At 62.9% G+C, this 20,553-nt stretch overlaps 1 protein-coding gene across 4 annotated transcripts in view; it reads right to left on the bottom strand.

The window, feature by feature from the left end:
• Positions 1–20,553, bottom strand: part of INPP5A (inositol polyphosphate-5-phosphatase A) — a 178,099-nt gene that overhangs the window by 40,549 nt on the left and 116,997 nt on the right. For all 4 annotated transcript variants that reach the window (XM_045439324.1, XM_045439323.1, XM_045439320.1 and 1 more), the window contains 3 exons: positions 19,433–19,536; positions 12,307–12,359; positions 9,963–10,082 (listed from right to left, as the gene is read on the bottom strand). In XM_045439324.1, the coding sequence (XP_045295280.1) occupies positions 9,963–10,082; positions 12,307–12,359; positions 19,433–19,536 (277 nt within the window). The remainder of the gene's footprint in view (positions 1–9,962; positions 10,083–12,306; positions 12,360–19,432; positions 19,537–20,553) is intronic.

The raw sequence follows: 20,553 nt of genomic DNA, 5'->3' as shown, positions 1-20,553 counted from the left end.
CCCATCCCAAGATGGACTAAGATCGAATCTTGTCAGGCAGGCAAAGGCCAGGGCCAGGACTGCACCGGATTAACTCGGAAAGTGCCACCGGTTACCGGGAAAGCTGGCACAGCCGGTAATGCCTCGGGAGCCGCTTACCGACTCAGCCTCCCGTCACTTGACTCGTTAGCTTGAGAAACAGAAGAAAGGGCCAAGCACAGGACGACGTGCCGCCTTCTCCGGCTCGGCACGTTCTCCCAGGTCACAAGAAGGGTCCCTGCAGGCTGCGGCCGGCAGCGAAGGGCTCACGGGACACGCAGGCTCCTGGCGCCCAGGCTCTGCAGAGGCCCCGCGACCCCGTGCTGCGAAGGTGCAGGCGGCGTGCGGCGAGTTCGCCGGCACCCTGTCAGCCCGTCCCGTCTGCGGAACAAACGACACTTCCGCTCCAACTGCGCCCTCTGCCCATCCCCACCACGGAGACCACCTGCCTCGTCAGGCACTTGTCGGGACCTGGGTTTCTGTCTCTACTTATTTCTGGCCGGTTTCTCTTTCCAATCCTTCCTTTTTTTTTTTTTTTTTTTTTTTTGAATTCCGGAAGGCTCCCTGTAAGCTGGTGGTGATCCACGTTCTCCGTCCGTGGATGCTTTCCGCGCAGTTCCCTGCGGGTTCTGCCCGGTACGCGCCGTAAGCTTCACCGGGGGTGCGGGTGCCAGCCGCTGGCCGTGCGTCCTCTCCAGAAGCCCGGGCCCCTGCCAGGCTCTCTCTCCCACCGTCGTTAAGGCAGAGTTCGGTGGTTAGACTTTAATCCGTCTGGAATCACAGTGTGAACCAGGGATCTCAGTTCATCGATTTTCCCGGCGGCCGATCGACCGCACCATTTGTTAAACACGCGACGCTCTTGCCATTCAGTCTGTGCAGCACACAATTGCCCCAATCACACGGGTCTTTCTGAGATCTCCATCTACCCTGCACACTTGGAATTAAGGCCACTTTCCACAGCGACACCCTTCTTGCTGACGGTTCCTTTAAAAGTCACCTCCACCATTTCCCCATTTCTCTTGCAGTCATGAACTGCTGTCATCGACCTATGTTCCACAAAACATCCCGTTTTCCCTTTTAATTGGAGTAACTTTTACCTTACACGTGAACTTGAAGACGAAGGACACGTTCGTACATCACTAATACTGCAGACGACCAGTAGTTTCCTTTCCTTGTACAAATTAAACTTTTTAATTGAGGAATAAGACGGTCAGGGTCCTAGTGGGAGCACCTGCTGACGCATCCGCACGGGCCCAGGACCACCGCCACCCCTCCTCCCCTGCCTCTGCCCTGCACGGGACTCAGTCTGTCAGCAGGAAGCCAGCTGCCTCTGCCGTCCTGAAAAGGCTAAAGCTTCTTCTGCCGTTAAACTCCTTTAGAACAAAAAACTCTTTAGAGACCCTGCGTAGGTTCCTAGAAAGGTCTCCAGAATGTCTACAGCATCAGGGCACCTGCAGCATGGGCTTCTTGGCCTCCCCCATGAAGGTCGGGGTCCGATCCTGCCTCCCTCCCCTCCCCCCATGGAGGTTGGGGGTCCGATCCTTCCCGTCCCCCTCCCCTCCCCCGTGGAGGCCGGGTTCCAGATCCAGGATGCAGAAGCCCCGACGGGAAAGGAGAGGCCACGGTGAGCTCTGTTCTTGAGAGGGAGCCTCCTCACCAGAGCTGAGGGCTCTTCATGCAGTGGCGATGCTGCTGCCGGGAGGCCTTCCGGGGCTATTTCGGGCAGAGAGAATACAATCACTGGGGGGTCAGTCACATTATTAGGCGGACAGATTTCTGTTTCCGGAGGTTGCACAGGGATGCATGTTGCTCCGAGGGCACCTGTCCCCAGGGGCTTCCGGGGGAGACGGAGAGGCCCCTCGGCGAAATGGAACTGTGTGTGTGAACCGGGAGGAGGCCGCCCCCCTCTGCCCCCAGCCGACTCTCTCTGCGCCTGGCTCGGCGACGCCACCGGCCTGCCCTGCCTCCCTGAGCAGAGGCAGAGCCACCTGGCCAGGTTGGCTCCGTGGGCATCACTCCACCAAGGCCCGGAGACACAAGAGCCTGGTGGGCGCCATCGGGGGACTCCGTGGGTCAGAAGGAACGCCGCCCACAAGATGGCCGCTGCTGACACGGGGAGCTGGCCTGTCGCCGTGGAGCCCGGGACGTGGCAATGAGAAGACTGGCCAGTGCCGGGGGACCCCCGAAGCCCCTCACGTCGTCTGAGCCATCAGCGGTCACACCGGCACCACCCAGTGCGGCCACACACGTCCTCCCAGCCAGTGACCTCGTGCCCCTCAAAGGCTTTTCACTTTTCTGTTTTATTTATTTATGTTTTTTTTTTTTTTAATTTTTTTTTTTTCAACATTTATTTACTTTTTGGGACAGAGAGAGACAGAGCATGAATGGAGGAGGAACAGAGAGAGAGGGAGACACAGAATCGGAAACAGGCTCCAGGCTCTGAGCCATCATCCCAGAGCCCAACGCGGGGCTCGAACTCATGGACCGCGAGATCGTGACCTGGCTGAAGTCGGACGCTTAACCGACTGCGCCACCCAGGCGCCCCTATTTATGTTTTTAAGAAAAACGGAGCCAAAGCAACACTGCAACTTTCCCTCGCCGAGGGAAGAGGGGTCCGCTCGCCGGGCAAACGCTTCGAATGTCACAGGGTCCACACGTCTGGTCTTTAAGATCTGCCAGCTTCCGTCCGCTGGGGGCACGGGAACTCGTGTTCCTTGAGGACGCTGCACGTAGAGCACGATTCACCACTCCGCACTCTCTACGCATTTGCCCCTCCTGGGACCGCGAGCACGGAGCTCAGGGAAACGCTTGACAGGTGACCCACAGAGACGGGACACAGGAGACGTGTGTGCACACGTGCCACCAGCGGGGGAGGGGGGACACAGCCGTGCCACGTGTACGTGGTGTGCCTGCGCGCGGTGACGCCTCGCATGCGTGTGGGCGCGTGTACCCACGTCACGCGTGTGCTCTCCGTCTACCCCCGCAGCGGTAGAGACGAATGAGAGGGACCGGAGTTCGCGTGCGCCCGGCAATCCGTAACCGTTTCCCGGGCTGACGCCGTCTCCTCGCGTCTCTGCCTCGAGAAATCCCACCTGCTCTGGTACGAATCGCTGCGGTCGCCCTCTGTGCTGGCGCAAGGCCGGCACTTTGCGTTTCCTCGGGTCCGTGAAAGTTCAGAAGGTGGGTGAAGCCACCGGGGTCAGGGCGCCACTCCAGGTCTCCGGGATGCGCGGACGCTGTGGCGGGAGCGGGCGGAGGCGACGACGGCACGTGAGGAAGTCGGCTCCGGGCCTGGGGCCACTGGGCGGCCGGGCGTTCTTGAGACGGCAGAGACCCCGGGCTCACGCGCACAGGGCCTCCGGCGGGCGGGGGGGGTGCGAGGGGGTGCTGGACATGGGCCACCCGTCCTCACGGGCCTCGAGGCATCGAGCTGACGTGACGGGAGGGGACAGGGGCTGCAGAAGGTGCGGACAGCTGACGCCCGGGACGGGAATTATGGACGCCGCCCACTGCTGGCTAATGAACGGTACGAGGCGTTGGGAGGTGAATTCCTTCTTTAAAAAACTGACAAACTTGAGATTTAGCATCTGAATGGAGGTTTAAAAGCTCCAGCGTGTCTAGAGTGAGAAACGCGAGGTTCCTCGGGCCTTGTCGCCATGGAGGCGCACGGGGATGCCCGTGGCCCGCGGCCCCGTCTCCCCCTCCCCCGCACAGGAGCCCCGGCAAGGAGCCGGCGTGGCCCCCGCAGGGGGCTCTTGTGACACCATCATTAAAACCTAAACTCGGTCACGTTTCCACGCCCGCCCTGCTCCTTTGATGGAATGGCCCGCGCTCATCAATAACCACCACCATCCCCAAAGGTCGCGTTGTGTGCAAGATGGAGGGCTGTCACGGCCGAGGCAATCACCTGAGTGCCAGGCCCGCCGCCCTCACGGCACTCACGTTTAATTTCGATATAGTGCCATTTGGGCCCAGAGAAAAAAGTTGTTTTAAAATTAATTACCTTGTCAGACGCTATTATGATTAAAAAGTAGGCCCACATCAATATCATGTGCCTAATTCAGAAAGAGAATTACAAGAAGAGCCATAAAAATCAATTTTTTAGGCCTTGAAAACAGAGTCTCTTTCTGTTTTGACAGGCGATTTCATTATGTGACAAGCCACGCCGACACGTGCCGTATCACAGAGGCCCGCGCGCCGAGGAAGGGGTCGCGGGCTCGGGTCTCGGTGAACGAGCGGTGCCCACCCTCCGAGGATGGGAACAACGTCCCCCGAAGGAAGTCACGGCTCCAACACTCAGAAGCTACAATGTTCCTGGCCGGTGGCCTTGGAGCGGGCGGGCGGGCGGGCGAGCCGTGATCAGTCCCGCGAGGCACGGATGGCACCCGACACCCCCAGAACCTGGTGCGGTTCGGGAAGCAGACGGTGACCCGACCGCACCAGGACCGTTCCTTCTCTTTGCTCTCCTATTTCCGCTGCCGCTGCTGGACAGACAAGACTGCTGACCCCGGGCAGGGCATCTTAGAGCTCTGGAAGTTTCTTCTCACCTTCAACACCTGAGTGGTTTGCTGCAGACACATCTAAGCTGTTTCGAGCAAGCAAACGGATCTCTTTTCACTTTCCTAGAAGCAGGTAGACTAGTTTCCACGTCACTTTTCATTCTACGCCAGAGCGTGCGGGCCGGCCGGCCCCCAGATGGACAGCCACCTGGACATGACGTTGGCCGGCACCAGGGAGCCTGGGGAGGCTTGCGTATGATGCACACGAGGCAGAGACAGGAAAACGGACCTCAAAAAGGGAAACAGGAAAAATCTGTTCGAGGGCCCATGCCAGGCAGGCTTTCACAGACACCTCGATGTCCCCCTGGTGTTAGGCCACGTCCCAAGAACCCACCTGCCCGAGGGGCCTCAGTGTCGGCCCGCCGACCGGCCAGCCGTGAGCACTCAGTGCACAAGGCAGTCCCCAGGGCCAGGGTGTCGGGGCCTGGGAACCTGAGGGTGTGCTGCCCGAGGGGCCCGAGGTGGGGAGCTCTGCGGCTCGGCACTGGGGGGACAGAGGCCGGCACGGTAGGCACCCCGCGGCCTGCCGGCTGCTGGAAGCGCGTGCCGGGGCCTCGGAGCGTCCCTGGTGGTGGGCAGCTTGCTGTCGGTGCTGGAGGGCCCCAGGCAGCACACGCACCCTCGGCCCCCGCGTGGGTTCGGCTGGAGTGGTCGTGGCACGACTCGAGGGCACCGGGCTGGGGCTCATTCTCAGCTCCCCCACAGCAGTTCTCATTTTCACACCCTTTAAATAGCATCAAGACATTAAATACGCCTTTTCTGCACCAGAACCAGAGTCCTGGAGAGCTGCCGGCGAACTCAGGATGCGACGTGGAAATGCAAACCAGCCACGTTTCCCGGCCGGCGTGAGCACGCGTGCTGGCCAGGCGGCCCGCTCGGAGCGCAGAGCGGCCGGGCCACAGCTCACGACATCGTCCTGTTAGCAGAACGCCAACAAGACAAATGCCAACACGACAGTGGACGAGCAGGGGCGGTCAGGGCTCGCATGGGATGAGGCCGGAGGCCGGCGCTGCAGATGGGGACACGCGGAACACGCGGCTTGTGGACGCTTACACGCGGGAAAAGGCAGATTGCACACACACGCCCCTGCACGCATCACTGCGTGACAGCAGCATAGGACGGTGCACACGGGTGTGAACGGGAGACACGGACGAGGGACAGCGCCAACAGGAGTGTCGGGAAAGGAGGGTGGGAGCAGGACAGTGACGCAGGCTCAAGGGTGCCCGCATTTCGTTTCTTAACAGAAGGACACACAAGACGAACACGGAAACACAGACGTGGCCATGCCGAGTGGAGGGCGCACGCTGTCGTCGGGTCTCCCCGGCTTTTCTGGACGCTTGAGCCTGTCCTCAGGTAGACAAGACAGGCTGTGATCACACCACCACTCGCCTGAGATGCGGGGCGTAGGGAGCTCGGGGTGCCGGGACGGCCACTGGACTTCACAGTCCCCCGGGGCGCGCCCCCGCCTGAGCCGTGAACGCGCCGGTGGCACAGACCCGCAGACTGAGGGGCTCGGGGTTCTGGCGCCCCGCGTGCGGCCCCGGGATGCCACGCCGTGTCAGACACACCCACGTGACGACGGCCGCCTCAGCCTCCAGGCCGTCAGACGCCTGAGTGGCGTGTTTCCGGTCCCGAAGGACAGACACGGCCTGCTCCCCGTGGGCACTTGGAGCAGGAAACAGGGTCGCGAGAAGCCGTGCGGTGCCTGGCCACGCGGAGGGAGCGTCCCAGATGACCCACGTCTTTAGCGCCCTGCTCGCCTTTGCCTAGAGACGCAGTGGCTTTTCTTCTGCCCGCTGAGCAGCCAGGCGAGTTCTGGGAACGGCCTGAAGAGAAACGTTTAGGTTGGAGGGTCTTTGAGCGGCTGACAGCTGACTGATGGCCGCCCGGGAGGCCACAAAGGGGAGCTGTGTGGCGGGGCGCATCACATCGCCTCTCCCTGGGAAACTAATTGCTCCCAATTGTTCGCAGCAACATTATTTTTCTGGCAATCATTTCCTTTGAATACCCAAAATGAGCATGAAACAGCTCTTTTGCCTGGACATAAAAGTTAAATGTCCCAATGTTGATCAAATTAACTTCAGCGCCGTGACAATGGACTGTGTTTGTGAGAAAATAATGGGGGGACAACGGGGCGCTTTATGCCAGGATTTCACAGTTGTAATGTAAAATGTTTCTGTTGAACTAGGCCAGGCCACATCTCAAAGGGGACACACAGAAGCGCCCTGTCACTTGTGGAAAAAAATCTCATTTCACGGCCGAGAGCTCGGGGGGACGTCAGGAAGTTTCGGTGCTGGCGGCTCTGAAGGACAGCGTCCGAGGTCTCTGCTCTGCCTTAATCCCCGAGGTGCTCCCCAGGTGCCGAACTACGTCTGGGACGCGGGCAGGCCCGTCCCCACGGTCGACCTGGAGGTGCCCGCGGGAGGAGGGGTCCCCAGGATGCACAGGGGCCCCCCCCGCGCTGCCCGCTCCCCACCCCTCAGACGGACACCGTGCTGACTAGTGGACGGTCTCCTCCAACCTCCTGTGAGATTCAAAGCAAAACGCTCAAGAGTCGCACAGGAAGCAGGAGGTAGTAAGGGCCGCGCGGGAAGCACAGAGGTCGTTACTTGTGACAAAAGCGCGGGGTTCTCCAGGGGCTGCACCCCATCAACCCCGAGGACCCGACTCCTGCCGCCTCCAGGAGCCCCTTCCAGGTCGGCCCGGCCAGCGTGCGCGAGACTGCCCCGCGCTGCACGGAGGCGCTCCACGGCGCTCACCGTCGCTGCCGTGGGGGGCACACGCTTCAGACAAAGAGACGTTGTCTCTCGCGTTTCTTGAGAGTCGGGTTTTACTCTGGGATCATCTTCAATTTCCAGGAAATCCGCACACACGGCACCGAACGCCTCTGAGTTGCCACCCGGCGTTCCCCCCGCCAAGCGCTCGAGGACGGGACGCCAGGCGCATGCGCCACCGCTCCCGGGTGCGACGCTACGGGGAGCCCAAGCCAGGAGGAGGCAGGCTCCCCTCTCAGGAGCCTCCTGGCCGTCCCCCTGCGTCCCCGGAGCACGGCGGACAATGCTCCCGGAGGTTCCCAACGCCGTGAATGGGGCTCTGTTGGTGGCATTGTCCTCCCCACCGGCAGAGCAGAATGCAGTCTGCTGGTGGCCGCCAAAAGGTTAGCCGCGCGATGAAAGGCCGGCCCGTCACTCACCGCTCCTACAGAGCCGCCCTTTGTGCCGGGCGGCCCGGCCCTGCGCCGCGGAGGCCCGGATCTGCGGCTGGCTGCGCGCCCCACAGAAGCCATTCATGGGAATGCAAAGTTGCAGAAAAGTGCCCCGGAACCCAGAGGCTGCTTTCCCGCAGGCCGCGAAGCAACAGCGGTTCGGGGCAAGGACACGTTTAATGCCCTACCCCACCGACAACCAACCCGACTACTGTCACCGAGACCTCTGTCTTGGCCCCCAGGCTCCGCGGGAGGCCCCAGCGAGCGGGCGCAGCCGACACGGAACCATCGGGCCGGGAGACCTGCACGTGGCTGCACCTTGGACCAGGTCCTTGCTCCCAGGCCGCGGGCTCGCTGTCCCGTCCGCAGCGCCCCAGCCAAGCGGCTCGGTGGGGGGAGCCAGGCCACGGCTCCTTCGAGGTGACCCCTGCCCAGAGGGCTGCTCTTGTGCATCTGATGTACCTGCACGTCCCTGTCCTGCCTCCTAGGACCAGACGGCCTTCCGGGCCAGGTGCTGGCGGGTCAGCGCCCACCTGAGTGTTTCAACCTGCTCGAGCGGTGCTGGTGTTCTCAGCAACCCAGGGCCTCAGATGGGGCACTGCTGAGGCCTGCACGTTGGGGGCTCTCCAGAGCGGGCTTGGCCGAAAACAGGGGAGGGGGAGGCCCACCGTGAGTGGCCATGGGACGGGCCACCATGCGGGGGTACAGGGCCCAGACCCACTCGGTGTGCCCAGAGCTCAGGCTGGCTCAGGCCCTCTCCACCGGTCCATCAGCCCGGGTCAGTCCCTTCTCTGCGCCTGGCTCAGCCTGAGCCTGGGAGGCCACTGAGACCCCCCCAAGAGCAGCCAGCACAGAACCTGTTCTGGGCTGAGAGCCAGGCCCTCCGTGTGCATCAGCTATAGCAGGAGAACCAGACCCCGGTGTCCTACGCTCACAGCTTCTATGTGTGTCCCTGGCAGGCGGCAGCAGGAACCAGGGTGCCCAGAACCCTGGGCATGAACCCTGGTCTCGAGGTCCCTTAAGGTGATGGCCACCGTCCCACACCTTCCAGCTCCCTGTCCAGAGCGCATCCCTGCGGAACCCCATGAGGAATCCAGAAGGATCATGCGCGTGGGGGTGAGGCCCCATTCAGGCCAGGGCCAGGCCGGGTGCCCATGGGAAGGGTCAAACGTCAGAGTCTAAGCCCTTGGCACATTTACGCAGACGCAGCACGGGGGCAGAGGTGGGGTGTGGCAGGGCCCCGGGGAAATCTGAGCTCGCCTGGGCAGAAACGGGGAGACCCTGTCTGGTAGCGACCGCTCCCCCAGGCCCGGGAGGGTCACTGACGTCACTCAGGACACAGAAGCTGGTCGGGGAGGACGTCCATCCGAGGCCTGGGCAGACCCTGACAGCCCCGTGCACACACTCACACTGCAACGCTGAGCCTCAGCCAAGGTCCCTCTGTAAACCCAGAGGGGCGCCAGGCCGAGACCAAAGGCAACCCGTTAATCAGGGTACGGGGGGCTGCCTTCCCCTCCCAGACGCCTACCGGCCCTGACCCCGCGGAAGGTCACACGCGGCAGGGTCAGGGACAGGCGGTGGGCCTCACGGGGCCCGGGGTGGGAAGGTCCTGAAAAGCAGCCTTGAGGGGAGCGCCGAACAGCCGGAATGACGGAGGCGGGCGGAAGCCCAGGCAGGAGGGGCACACCCCAGAAGACCCCCTGAGCCCCACCCCCCCAGGCGCGTGCACCCTGGCCCCGGGAAGCAGGACCCGGCTGCAGGGAGGCAGAGCCGGGGGAGCCGAGCCTGTGCAGCCTGGGCTGCTCCCAGGTGCCCGGAGCCCGAGCCTGGCGACACCAGGATGGCGAGAGGGCTGGGGCCACGGGAAGGCGGGCGTGCCGTCTGTGGCGGGTGGAACCCACACGGCAGCGTCTCTGAGCCTTCGGGAGGCCGTCGACGCTTCAGCGGACACCTCCGTGGGGCCACAGCTCTGGGCACGTTTTCTTCTCTCCCCCACAACGCGGGAGAGAAAGTGAGGCCACCCACCTTAAGCCTTGGGACGGGGGGCGGGATTCGGGTCAACGTTGGCAAGTTTTGTGTTTTGGCAAATAGGAGAGAACAGAGGAGGCAAAGCAGCTGAAAGGCAGTGGCCACGGGCCCTGGAGGAGGCGGGGAGGGAGGGCCGCACGCTCAGCACCCACCTGTCAAGCACGTAGCCCAGGGCCTTGTGCCGGATCCCCGAGTACACGGACGGGCTTGTCTCCCAAGCGACCAAATTGGAAGCGTCATGGAAAAGATGGATGTTCACCAAGTCGAAGGCACTGCAGGGACAGAAAGGAGACATGGCAACAAAGGCTGGAGCTGCCGGGCACCTGGCGTCCCGCCTACACCGTCCCGGCCCAGCTCCCGAGGGGCCCGCGGGGCCCGGGCCCCTGGGTTGCAGGGGGCGGCCCTGCCCATGCCCGCGCGTGTCCCCCGCAGCCGCTCCGGGCTGACCCAGACGTCCCCCCGCCTGGTCAGAGAGGACACACGCGGCCTCGGCCTCGGTCTTAAAACGCATCTGGTCAGCTGAGAAGGGGGCTGTGTTTCCTGTCAAAGAAAATCACATGGCATGATCGCAGGAACTCTCCACAGGCCAAGAAGAGTCGTGAGGAAGAAGGAGGAGGAGGAAGAGGGAGAGAGAGGAGGGAGGACAGGAAGAGAGAAGACAGAAGGAGGAGGGGGAGGGAGGAGGAGGGAAGGGGAAGGACAGGAAGAGAGAAGAGAGAAGGAGCACAGAGGAGGGGGGGGAGGGAGGAGGAGAGAGGAGGCAGAGGGGGAGGAAGGAGGAGGACAGAGGAGGAGGGGGAGGGAGGAGGACAGAGGAGAAGGGGGAGGGAGGAGGACAGAGGAGGCGGAGGGGGAAGGAGGGAACGGGGAGGACAGGAAGAGAGAAGAGAGGAGGGGAGGGAGGAGGGAGAGGAGGACAGGAAGAGAGAAGAGAGGAGGAGGGGGAGGGAGGACAGAGGAGGAGGGGGAGGGAGGAGGAGAGAGGAGGCAGAGGGGGAGGGAGAAGGAGGGGAGGGGGGAAGACAGGAAGACAGAAGAGAGAAGGAGGACAGAGGACGATGGGGAGGAGGGGGAGGAGGAGGCAGAGGGGGGAAAGGAGGACAGAGGAGGAGGGGGAGGGAAGACAGGAAGAGAGAAGGGAGGAGGGGGAGGGAGGAGGAGAGAAGGAGGGGGAGGGAGGAGGAGAGAGGAGGCAGAGGGGGAGGAAGGAGAAGGACAGAGGAGGAGGGGGAGGGAGGAGGAGGGAAGGGGGAGGGAGGACAGGAAGAGAGAAGAGAGGAGGAGGGGGAGGGAGGAGGACAGAGGAGGAGGGGGAGGGAGGAGGACAGAGGGAGGAAAAGGTGGAGGAGGCAGGAGCAGGCAGCCCGATCCCGGGCCTGGACCCCACCAAGGGCAGCTCGGGGCGGGGGCGATGCTCCTGGAGCCCATCAGCTGCTCCCTGTGGGTCAGTGACACCGGAAGAGGGGCGCTAGGTGGGTCCTTTCACCCCTGAGAAGCCCCCCAGCTCACAGCCCCAAGAAGCCCGCAGGGGGACCCCCGCGGCCCCGCTGTGGGTCTCTGCTCTGGGGGAGGCCGTCAGCCTTCGTGCCCCATGGAGGGCCCCTGGCGTCGCTGCAGACAGGTGGCCTCGCCGGGGGTCAGTGTGGTGGCACAAGCACGCTACAGCTGTTACAGTGCCAGGGGCCCTGTGGGGGCCCAAGACCCCATGAGATGCGTGTGCTGAGCTAACGACCGCACCACGGCCCGGCCCGCTCTGTGCCGAGGTGGCCGGCGTGGCGTGAGCGAGGGCACGAAGTGCTCCCTGGATTCCAGCAGTGAGTCTGAGGCTCGGCCTGGGGCTCCTCCTGCCCCTGCTCCGGGGAGAGCCAGCCCTGAGGGGCTCTGGGGAGGCTCCCGGCCAACAGCAGGGGCGGCTGAGGGCCGGCCCGGGATGGGGCACCCCGTCTGGACGCAGCCTCGGCCAGCAGGAAGGCCTTTCCACGGCCACCGGCGGGACACATGCCCCTCTAAGACCCTAAGAGCGGGTGCGGACTGCAGGCACCCTCAGCCCCGCGGTGGCCCCGTGAGTGCACGTTAGGAAAGCAGGTAAGGGGTTTCTGCAGAAGGGGTGCGGCCACGCCGGATGGAGAGCCAGCCCAAAGGAGGCAGGGCCCAAGGGTCGGGTCGGGGGCGGGCCGCCTGCCCTGCGCTCCAGGCCAACTGCAGCGGACCGTGGCCGCGCTGGGACCACCACAGGAGCGGCTGGTTGCCTGGGCAACGCTCACGCCCACGGGAGGAGGTGGTGGGGCCTCTGGTGGGGCCTCCGGTGCGGGGACACGGGACACGGGGACCAGCGACTACACTCCCTGTCACACGGCGTCACCGAAGACAAAGCCACAGGGCGGTGGGCACTCGGGGCTTTCCAGTCGGGGCAACTCTTGATGGGACGTTCGCCCCCCACTACGCGTGCGCAACCAGCGAGAATGTTCCAGAATTCAGAAGCGGAGGTAAACCTACCAGTCCGCGACACACCATCTCGTCCGCACGAAGCCTTTCCTTGACCACTTGCACTGAAAACAAACAGGATGCACAAGTCAGCCGGCGCGAAAGACGGGGGAGGGGCGCGGAACTCAGCGGCCGGGGTGGGGGGGCACCCCCGTGCTTTTCCCACCCTCTTTCCGCCAGGGGACTTCTGCTCGGGACCGCAGCGTGCGCCCGGTGCAGGCGGAGCACCTCACCCTCGGCCACCGGGGACGTGGCCAGCCCGCGGCCAGGCCGCCCTGGCCTGGGGCAGAGGACGGCTCCCACGTGCCCTCGAGAAGTCCCGGCCCGGAGGGAAGGGAGCCGGCCGCCACAAAGGCCCTGCCCGGAGCGCCTACCAGCGGCTCCAGGGTCGGTGCCCCCACCCGCGGGAGCAGCGCAGGCCCCTGGCGTCAGACCAAAGAAACCCAGTATTTGTCTCTGCTACGTTTTCCCGAAAAGCAGCCTGTGTTCTAGAAGCCGGGAGAAGGTCCGTGTTTCCCACACTCCTCTCTGGCTGGTTCGTGCGGGGATGGGACGGGGCAGGCGAGAGGCCGGCCGTGCCGACCTCTCCCTCGTCCGCGGAGCTCACACCGGGCAGGGAGGGGAGGGGTTGTGCTGTGTCACGCTGGCCCACACGGGAGCCACGGCCAGCTGGGCTGCTGCTCCGGGCAAGGGCTAAGTACGAAGCCAGGTGTCTTGTGTGGTCTGGACAGGGTGACTTGCGGCCCAGCCAGGCAGTGGGACCGGGGCTCTGCTCACAGGCTGCGCGAGCCCCCACTTTACAAATACTTCAGCAAGTTGCACGGAAACGTCCCGTCTCCCCGAGCCCCGGGGTGGGTCCCTGTGCCACCCCGTCAGGAACCGCTCTGAGGACAGAGGAGGAGGACGGCCGTGGTGACGTGGCCTCGGTGGGCCTGGGCTTTTGGTGCTGGGGGTAACCATGCGGGACCCGCGGCTGAATGCTGATGGAAAGTGTTCCAAGTGAGAGAAAGGTCCAGAATGACAGGAGCTCTAGCCCATTCAGTGGTTACTCTTTATCTAGTGCAAGTAATTGAGTGGCTACGCACCCCTCCCTGACCCCACATCCCCCTCAGCCACTGTCCCACCCGTGTCCTCTCCTGATGACCAGCTTCCCAGGCGTCCAGCTTGGTGCCCACGGCAAACGCCCTGCTGGGGGAGGGGCTGTCTTCAAGGTCACTGTCACCTCTGGGTGCAAACCTCTGGAGGCCTCTCCCTCACCGCCCCGACGCTCCGGGGGCTCCCACGGCCAAGCGTCCACACCTCGCAGGACACGTCCACGCCGCCCGCCCGCCCGTACCATCGTCGCAGGCCTCCTCCTCTCTGTGCTGCCGCCCCGAAGCCGCCCGCGGGCCGGTGAGGCTGCCATCCGTCCATCCTGCTCTCCCTCTGCACGTGTTCTGTCTGAGAACTTTGGTCTTCAGTTCCAGAAAGCTCCCTCTTGCAACAATCGCCCTACTGTTCCTCTCTGATCTTCTCGTGGAGGAGCACCAGAGCCCCCCGCGGGCCCTTCGTGTCTTTTAACCGACCTTTCCTTTCAAAAAAATGAAACCCAAACACCCAGCCAAGCGGAAACGACCACGGTCTCCACCAGCAGGGTCCGGACGCAGCCGGTGCACACCCTTCCGCCACTTGTGCTGTTTCTGTCTGCTCTTCCCCAGACTCCCTCCGTTTTCGGTCTTTGTTTGGGGCTGTTTTAGTTTCACAAACCTTGCGTTTGCGCCTTGATTAGCGTCCTGAGGGCCTACACGTACTCATCCTAAGTCTTTCTCCACTTGTTCCGCAGGACGCGCCTGCTTGGAGTAAACTGCGTCTGGCGCGTTGGCGTCTCGGCTCCCTGGGTGGGAGCCCTGCTCCTCTGTCCCGCAGCAACCTGCCGCCCAGCCGCCAGCCCCCGGCTCCCCCGCCGCGGCCCCGCACCACGAAGGAGGGGGTCCTCGCCCCCCCGGGCGCCGACCTCCCATGACCCGAAGCGAGTCACTGCGGGGTGGGTCACTTCGTTTTGCTCCTTGATCTCAGAAACCAAGTCTTCAGGACTCCGATGGCTCCTCCCCGCCTGCCGCCTCCGGGCCGGCAGCCGTCCTGCCCCGCCCTGCGATTTCCCCCTGCTCACGCACAATCCACTGACGCTCCACAGGTGCCAGCGTGCGCACTCCTCGAGGCTGCGGTCTCCGCTGGACCCATGGCACCCGGGGTGGGTGTGGAGGAGCGAACGGGGATGCGCCCACCCTGCTTCCAGAAAGTTCCTTCCAAAAGCCAGGATGGACACAGGACAGGAGACCCCGCCCCGTGCTGGGCGGTGCTGCTAAGGTCCGAATACCATGGGTTCTTGCCTAGAATTTAACATAACCAGCACTGATTTTATTGCATTAAAAATGGAAGGCATTTGTGAATTTAATTAACCAAAAATGAATTACTGTTCCCAGTTTTCAATTACGCGTTAACTGAAGTGTCTCCGTGCACATACGCCTGCGTGCATATCTTCAATACACGTACCATGGGTGTATCTCTTTTTAGACACTTAAAATTTCTACAATAATGAAGCACTGTTTGAAATTATTAATAGAACGAATACACATAGCAGAGAACAATGTGTTGCTTTTTCATATAATGTAGATTTGTAATAACTGTAATTTCCAGAGGATTCTAACAAAATTTAAGATTTTTAGCTGCATCGCAAACAAATCTCATAAACTTTCACAGCATGGCGTTATTACACCCACGCTATTTTTTTTAGAATTTTTTTTCATTTTAGAGAGAACAAGAGAGAGGCAGTGTGTGCGCATTCACATAAGAGGGGGAAGGGCGGGGTGGGGGGTGAATCCCAGGCAGGCTCCACACTCAGCGTGGACCCGTCATGGGGCTCGATCCCACAACCCTGGGATCATGACTTAAGCAGAAATCAAGAGTGAGACCTTCAACTGACTGAGCCACTCAGGCACCCCAACACCCAAATATTTTGACGAAACATTTGCAGAAAATACATTCCTTTTGAAGTAAGTTCCTCATTACAATCACAAATGTGTTTAGGTGGCATTTCCAAGTAATTTCACAAGATGACAAGATGGGGTTACAGCCCGCGACCTCCTGGACTGCCAGAGCCTGTGCTCTGCGGGTGATCACGTGTCCTTGGGTGTGACGTCAGGGGTCCTTCCAGAAACTGCCTTCCTCACCCACAGAGTGCCCCACAGCCCTCCACCGGGGCGCCAAGGAGGCGGTCTTGGTGAACGCTGCCACATTCACGGTGCAGACCCAGGGCCGAACGCTGCCACCTGCCCGAGACCACCGGCTCCTCGGGGAAAGGACCGGAACTGGCATCTCCCTAAGCCCTGGACCCAAGTCCCCTTGCTGTGACCATCCCTTCCCTGTCGTGGCTGGGCCCCGGGTCACGCCGGGCAGGGCAGGGCCAGGGACACACCCCAATCAGCAGAAGGTGCAAGTGCCCGCCTGGTGAGGCTTCACTGCATAACCCCCTATGGGAAACACACACGTGTGCTCACACACGCACGAGCCCACAGCTGTCCCGCACCCGGGAGGGACGGAGATGGGAACCCGTCGCCTCCGTCACAGGCTAGGGGTTCCCTCGAATGTCAATTGATCTGTTTCGCTCCATCTACGTTCTGAGGCTTTCTGGTCACCAGGCACTTCTGTCTGAAGCCTCCCAGAGGACGCCAGGTGACCGTGCGTGGGCAGCAGCGGCCGGGCGCCCGCCCGGCTTGCAGAGGCTGTCGCCGCGGAATGAAACCACGTCACGCCGGGCGGGGTGGGGGGCTGCCGCATCGCTCACCTTGCAATATTAAGTCCCTGCTCAGACCCCCTGTTAATAGGATTCCTTTAGCCAGCAGATGGATGGTGACGGCAGGATGGTTCATCCACTAAAGGACGGCATAAATCACCACGGAGAAAAGGGAGGCTGTGGGGAGGTTATCGGCACGCAGCCTTGCCCGTGAAAGGCCCGCTTTGGAGCATTAGTGAAATTAATCCATCTTTCATAAGAGCTTGGAGCAGTCCCTGTGATCTATGGTAACAACCAATTTCTCACTACGGGCAAGAGGAAAAAAATGCCTCGGCCCTGATCGACTACACAAATCTGCTTTTTAAAAATGGTCTCACATTATCTGGAGTGCTGCTCCCTGAGGCAGCATTTGAAATTCATGCCGAGCCAAAAGCACCCATAAATCAGCAGAGAAAGTTTTGTTAGTTTTACATGCAGTGGGCTGTAATTATTTGGAATTGCATTATGCCTCCATCACGGTAATTACATTTAGATTATCCTTAAGTGACGGTAATAAAAGGAGAGAAATCAGGCCTAGACTAATTCCCTCCCCTAAAATGTGTCCAGATACAGCTGCAGGACTGGCTGGAAGGCCCAGGAGCAGGGCTGCGAACGCGGCTGCCCAGCGGGGACGGACCGCACGGGCACGGACGCGGACTTCCGCACGCCCAAAGAACACCACGCTATCGACGGAACGTTAGAAGCCTGTACGTGTTTTCTACACGTTTTTCCTTCTGTTAATCAAGCCACGTGCACTTCTGCCACATCCACGCTGTCGGACCACATGGACCAGGCACTTAGTTTCGAGCGCAGCAGCAGCACGTGGAACAGAACAAGGATGGCGACCGCAGGGAGCCCAGGGACACCGCGGTCTCCAGTTGAGAGACCGGGGTCTGCCTGACGACGCCCCATTTCTCCTTCCAGAAATCCCTCCCCTCTGCCGGTGGATGGGACAGCGGTCACCTGGGGGCTGGGAACTGGACCCCCACTGCTCCCCCAGGAGAGACGCAGCTGCTGGCTATCTGACCCAAGAACCACACCGGCACCTCAGAGGGGGCCGCGCGCTGGCCACAGTCCCCGGGGCCATCGGCGGTGTCTGCCTTCCGAGGGGTGTGCAGGAGGTGGGACATTGCCGCTGGAGTAAAGCCCCAGACTTCATGCTGACCCACCTGCGTGGCCGGGGCCTGCGGAGGGAAGGGCTGGGATCAGGGCCAGGCCGCAGGGCCCCCACACGGGCTGGGGTCTGGGGGGCTGGCCTTCACAGAGCTGGGCTGGAAGAGAGCCTGAGGGCCGGGGAGCTGGGAGCCCCTCGGAAGGAGGCCCACCATCCTGCGGGGACAGAGGCTCAGGGCCAAGGGCTCAGCAGGGGCCTGCCTCCTCCGTGGGGTGTCGTGCACGGGGCACTGCCGTGCCCTCCCCTCCTGGCACCCAGAGGGATGCCGAGACCACCACGTGGGCCTCTTCTCTGGGAACATCACGGCTCACAGCCGACAGATTCCAGGGGCTCCAGGGACGAGACGAGGGCAGGGGTGCCACCGGAGGGTCCCGTGGCAGGAGGAAGAGGGACCTGGGAGGTGCGTGCTGCACGCAGGGTGTCTGGCTCACATGGGGCGGTCGGCCGACACCAAGCCCCCAACGGCGTGGGGCACAGCCGGGTCCCCCCCGCCCCGCCCACGTGCACATAGTGGCACCGCTCAGCACGTCCCCGCGGAGGCTGGGGCACCGCGGCCACTCGCTCCTCAGCAAGCGCCGGTTCACAGCCTTCGGGCAGGTGGATGCTGCAGACACCCCCCCCTCCGCTGGCCCCCCAGAGTCCTGCCCCGCCCCCCGTCCACGCCCTGTGGGGGAACCCTCCCTCCGGGCCACAAGCTCACCAGGCGCAGGTGAGCGTCCCAGCTGGGCTAAGGACGGAGACAGGCAGCCCTGGGTCTCAGCACAGTCACGTGGCTGATGGAAATAGCGGGAGAGGCAGCCTGAGGAGACCGCGGCCAGGACACCTGCTCCCAAACCACCCCGGCACCCGTCAGGGCTTGCTGTCCTCCTGCCGTCAGCCCCGCCACCAGCTCTCTCGGCCCGTGTCCCCCGGGGCCCGCGGTCACTCTCGGGGACCCTGCTCGGCTCTGAAGCCGACTCTGCGGCCCTTGGCATCTCCGAGGGGACAGCAGCCCTTGGCCGACGTTCGGAGAGGGTCGTCCGGATCCCCTCAGCTGCTTCCAGAGCCTTCGGGCCACGCTCCAACCTCAAGAGGAGCAGGGGACGGCGGGGGCTGGGCAGCCAGGACAGGGGCCGGCCCCCCGACACCACGTCCTTGGCTCAGGGACAAGGAATGAGGAAGCCTGCCCAGAATGACAAGCACACCCATCCTTCACCCTGCACTCAGGTCACAGACAAGTTAATACCGTCGTGGCCTTGCTGAAAATCAGCTCCGGTGCAGGTGGGCGTCTCCGTGGATGGTGGCCAGCCCTCAGGCAGAGGGGCCCCGGCGGGGCCATCCTTCTGGCGCCGAGCTGGCCTCCCGTGTGGTGAGAACACCGCCCCCTGCGCTCCACGTCCCGTTGCGGTTTAACAGACGACCGCAGGGCGCCGGGAGCGAGCCTGGGTCAGCGTGTGAGTCACGCAGGATCAGCAGACTCCGGAAGGCTGGCCGTCCCGTTTGCTAAAACTAGCAGAACCCAAGCCTACCTGGGCCGCAGCGACTGCGCACGAATAACACAGCCACGCAGAAACGAGCTAAACCCAGTGGAGACGGAGGCGCGTCCCGGCTCACCGCGAGCAGTGCGCGAGCCACGCTCTGGGCTGCAGGCACCCCTAGGGCACGGGGCGGGGGCTCTCAGCTCTAGTTCTCCGCGGTGCCTCTCGCTCGCTGCTCCCCCGAGGCCTGACCTGGGAAATGGCCAGAGGGCCAGCACTCGGGCGCCGGGACGTGGCCTGCGTGTCTGGCCACCGGCACCCCGCACCGCCGCTGGCCACGTCAACGTGCTCGCATCTCGCGCCTGCTCCGGCCCCCCCCCCCCCCCCCCGTGAGCTGATTATTATTTTCCTACATCTCGTAGTCAAGGTGCTTGTGCCTGGAAACGACGGTCAGAACACGTGGCGATTCGTGCAAGGACAGACACGGTGGTTCTCTCAGCCCCCACCTAAGACACCGGGACGGACCCACGTGCGTGCCGGCCCCTCCCAGAGAGACGGTGCGCCGCAGCCCTCAGCAGCCACACTGGGATCCCTGCCCCGAAATATGACGGCTTCAGGCCCTAAGCGTGCTCGTGTGTTCCCTGTGTGCGCTCTGAGAGGGAACCGTGCGAGGGGGGCGGGCGGGCCGTGACGCACCTCGGGGAAGTAGTCCTGCGGGAACTTCTCCTTCTCCAGCATCGGCGTGCTCTCCAGTGTGTCCGAGTAGATCTCTTTGCCAGTGACCTTTTTATACTTCTTAGCTGGAAAAGAGCACAAGAATGAGCTCATCACTACACCCCACCCAAGCAGTGCAGCTCTGTGGGGAGCGAGGGAGGCCCCCGGGAGGGGACCCGCGGTCTGGGGACGCCAGCGGCTCGTAAATTGCCATCCACGACCCGGAACCCGACACTCCACTTCATTATCCCCTAAGAGCTTCCAGCCTGCAGATTTACAAAGGCTAATTGGCATCCTCCGTAAAAACCGTGAATATATTCAAGACGGCTGCAGAATTGCCGTTCACTCATACCTTAATACGAATTTATTTAATAACATCGATTTCCTCCTCACATCCAGCCAACATCACTCATGTCCGGGGAAGAGCAGTTTTACGTGAGACGGAGCAGATACGGCGCGGGGCGCTCTGCACCCACTGCCTGCGGCTCCCCAGACCCCATGCCTGGGCTGACGCCCCTGCCCTTTCACGTCGAGGCCCAGGACCCCTTCCTTCCACAGACGCACGGCCCACACCCACGCCGGAGTCTCACGAGCGGCCCGGGGGCGCGGAGGCCGCTGGCTTCCCCACAAGACCGCGGGCAGGGACCTGGGGCGGCACGCGGGCCCCGATGGCTGCCGCCTGGCCCGACGCCTGGCTCTGGGGTGAAGTTCCTGACAAATCACGAGGTGTGCTCTCAGTGTCTGTGGGGCTCATGCTCCCTGCCCCACGGCACTCACCGCTGCAGCCAGTGAGCACTAAGCGCCCCACGGACCCCCTGACAGGGGCGGACGGCAGCAGGGAGACAGGGGAGCACGGGGGGCGGACGGGGGGAAGGAGACAGGGGAGCACGGGGGGCGGACGGGGGGAAGGAGACAGGGGAGCACGGGGGGCGGACGGGGGGAAGGAGACAGGGGAGCACGGGGGGCGGACGGGGGGAAGGAGACAGGGGAGCACGGGGGGGGGACGGCGGGAAGGAGACAGGGGAGCACGGGGGGGGGACGGCGGGAAGGAGACAGGGGAGCACGGGGGGCGGACGGGGGGAAGGAGACAGGTGAGCACGGGG

This window comes from Leopardus geoffroyi, chromosome D2, assembly GCF_018350155.1.
Source record: "Leopardus geoffroyi isolate Oge1 chromosome D2, O.geoffroyi_Oge1_pat1.0, whole genome shotgun sequence".
Lineage (NCBI taxonomy): Eukaryota > Metazoa > Chordata > Mammalia > Carnivora > Felidae > Leopardus > Leopardus geoffroyi.
Note: the sequence above shows the minus strand (reverse complement) of the source record. Positions and strands in the feature narration are given on the sequence as shown.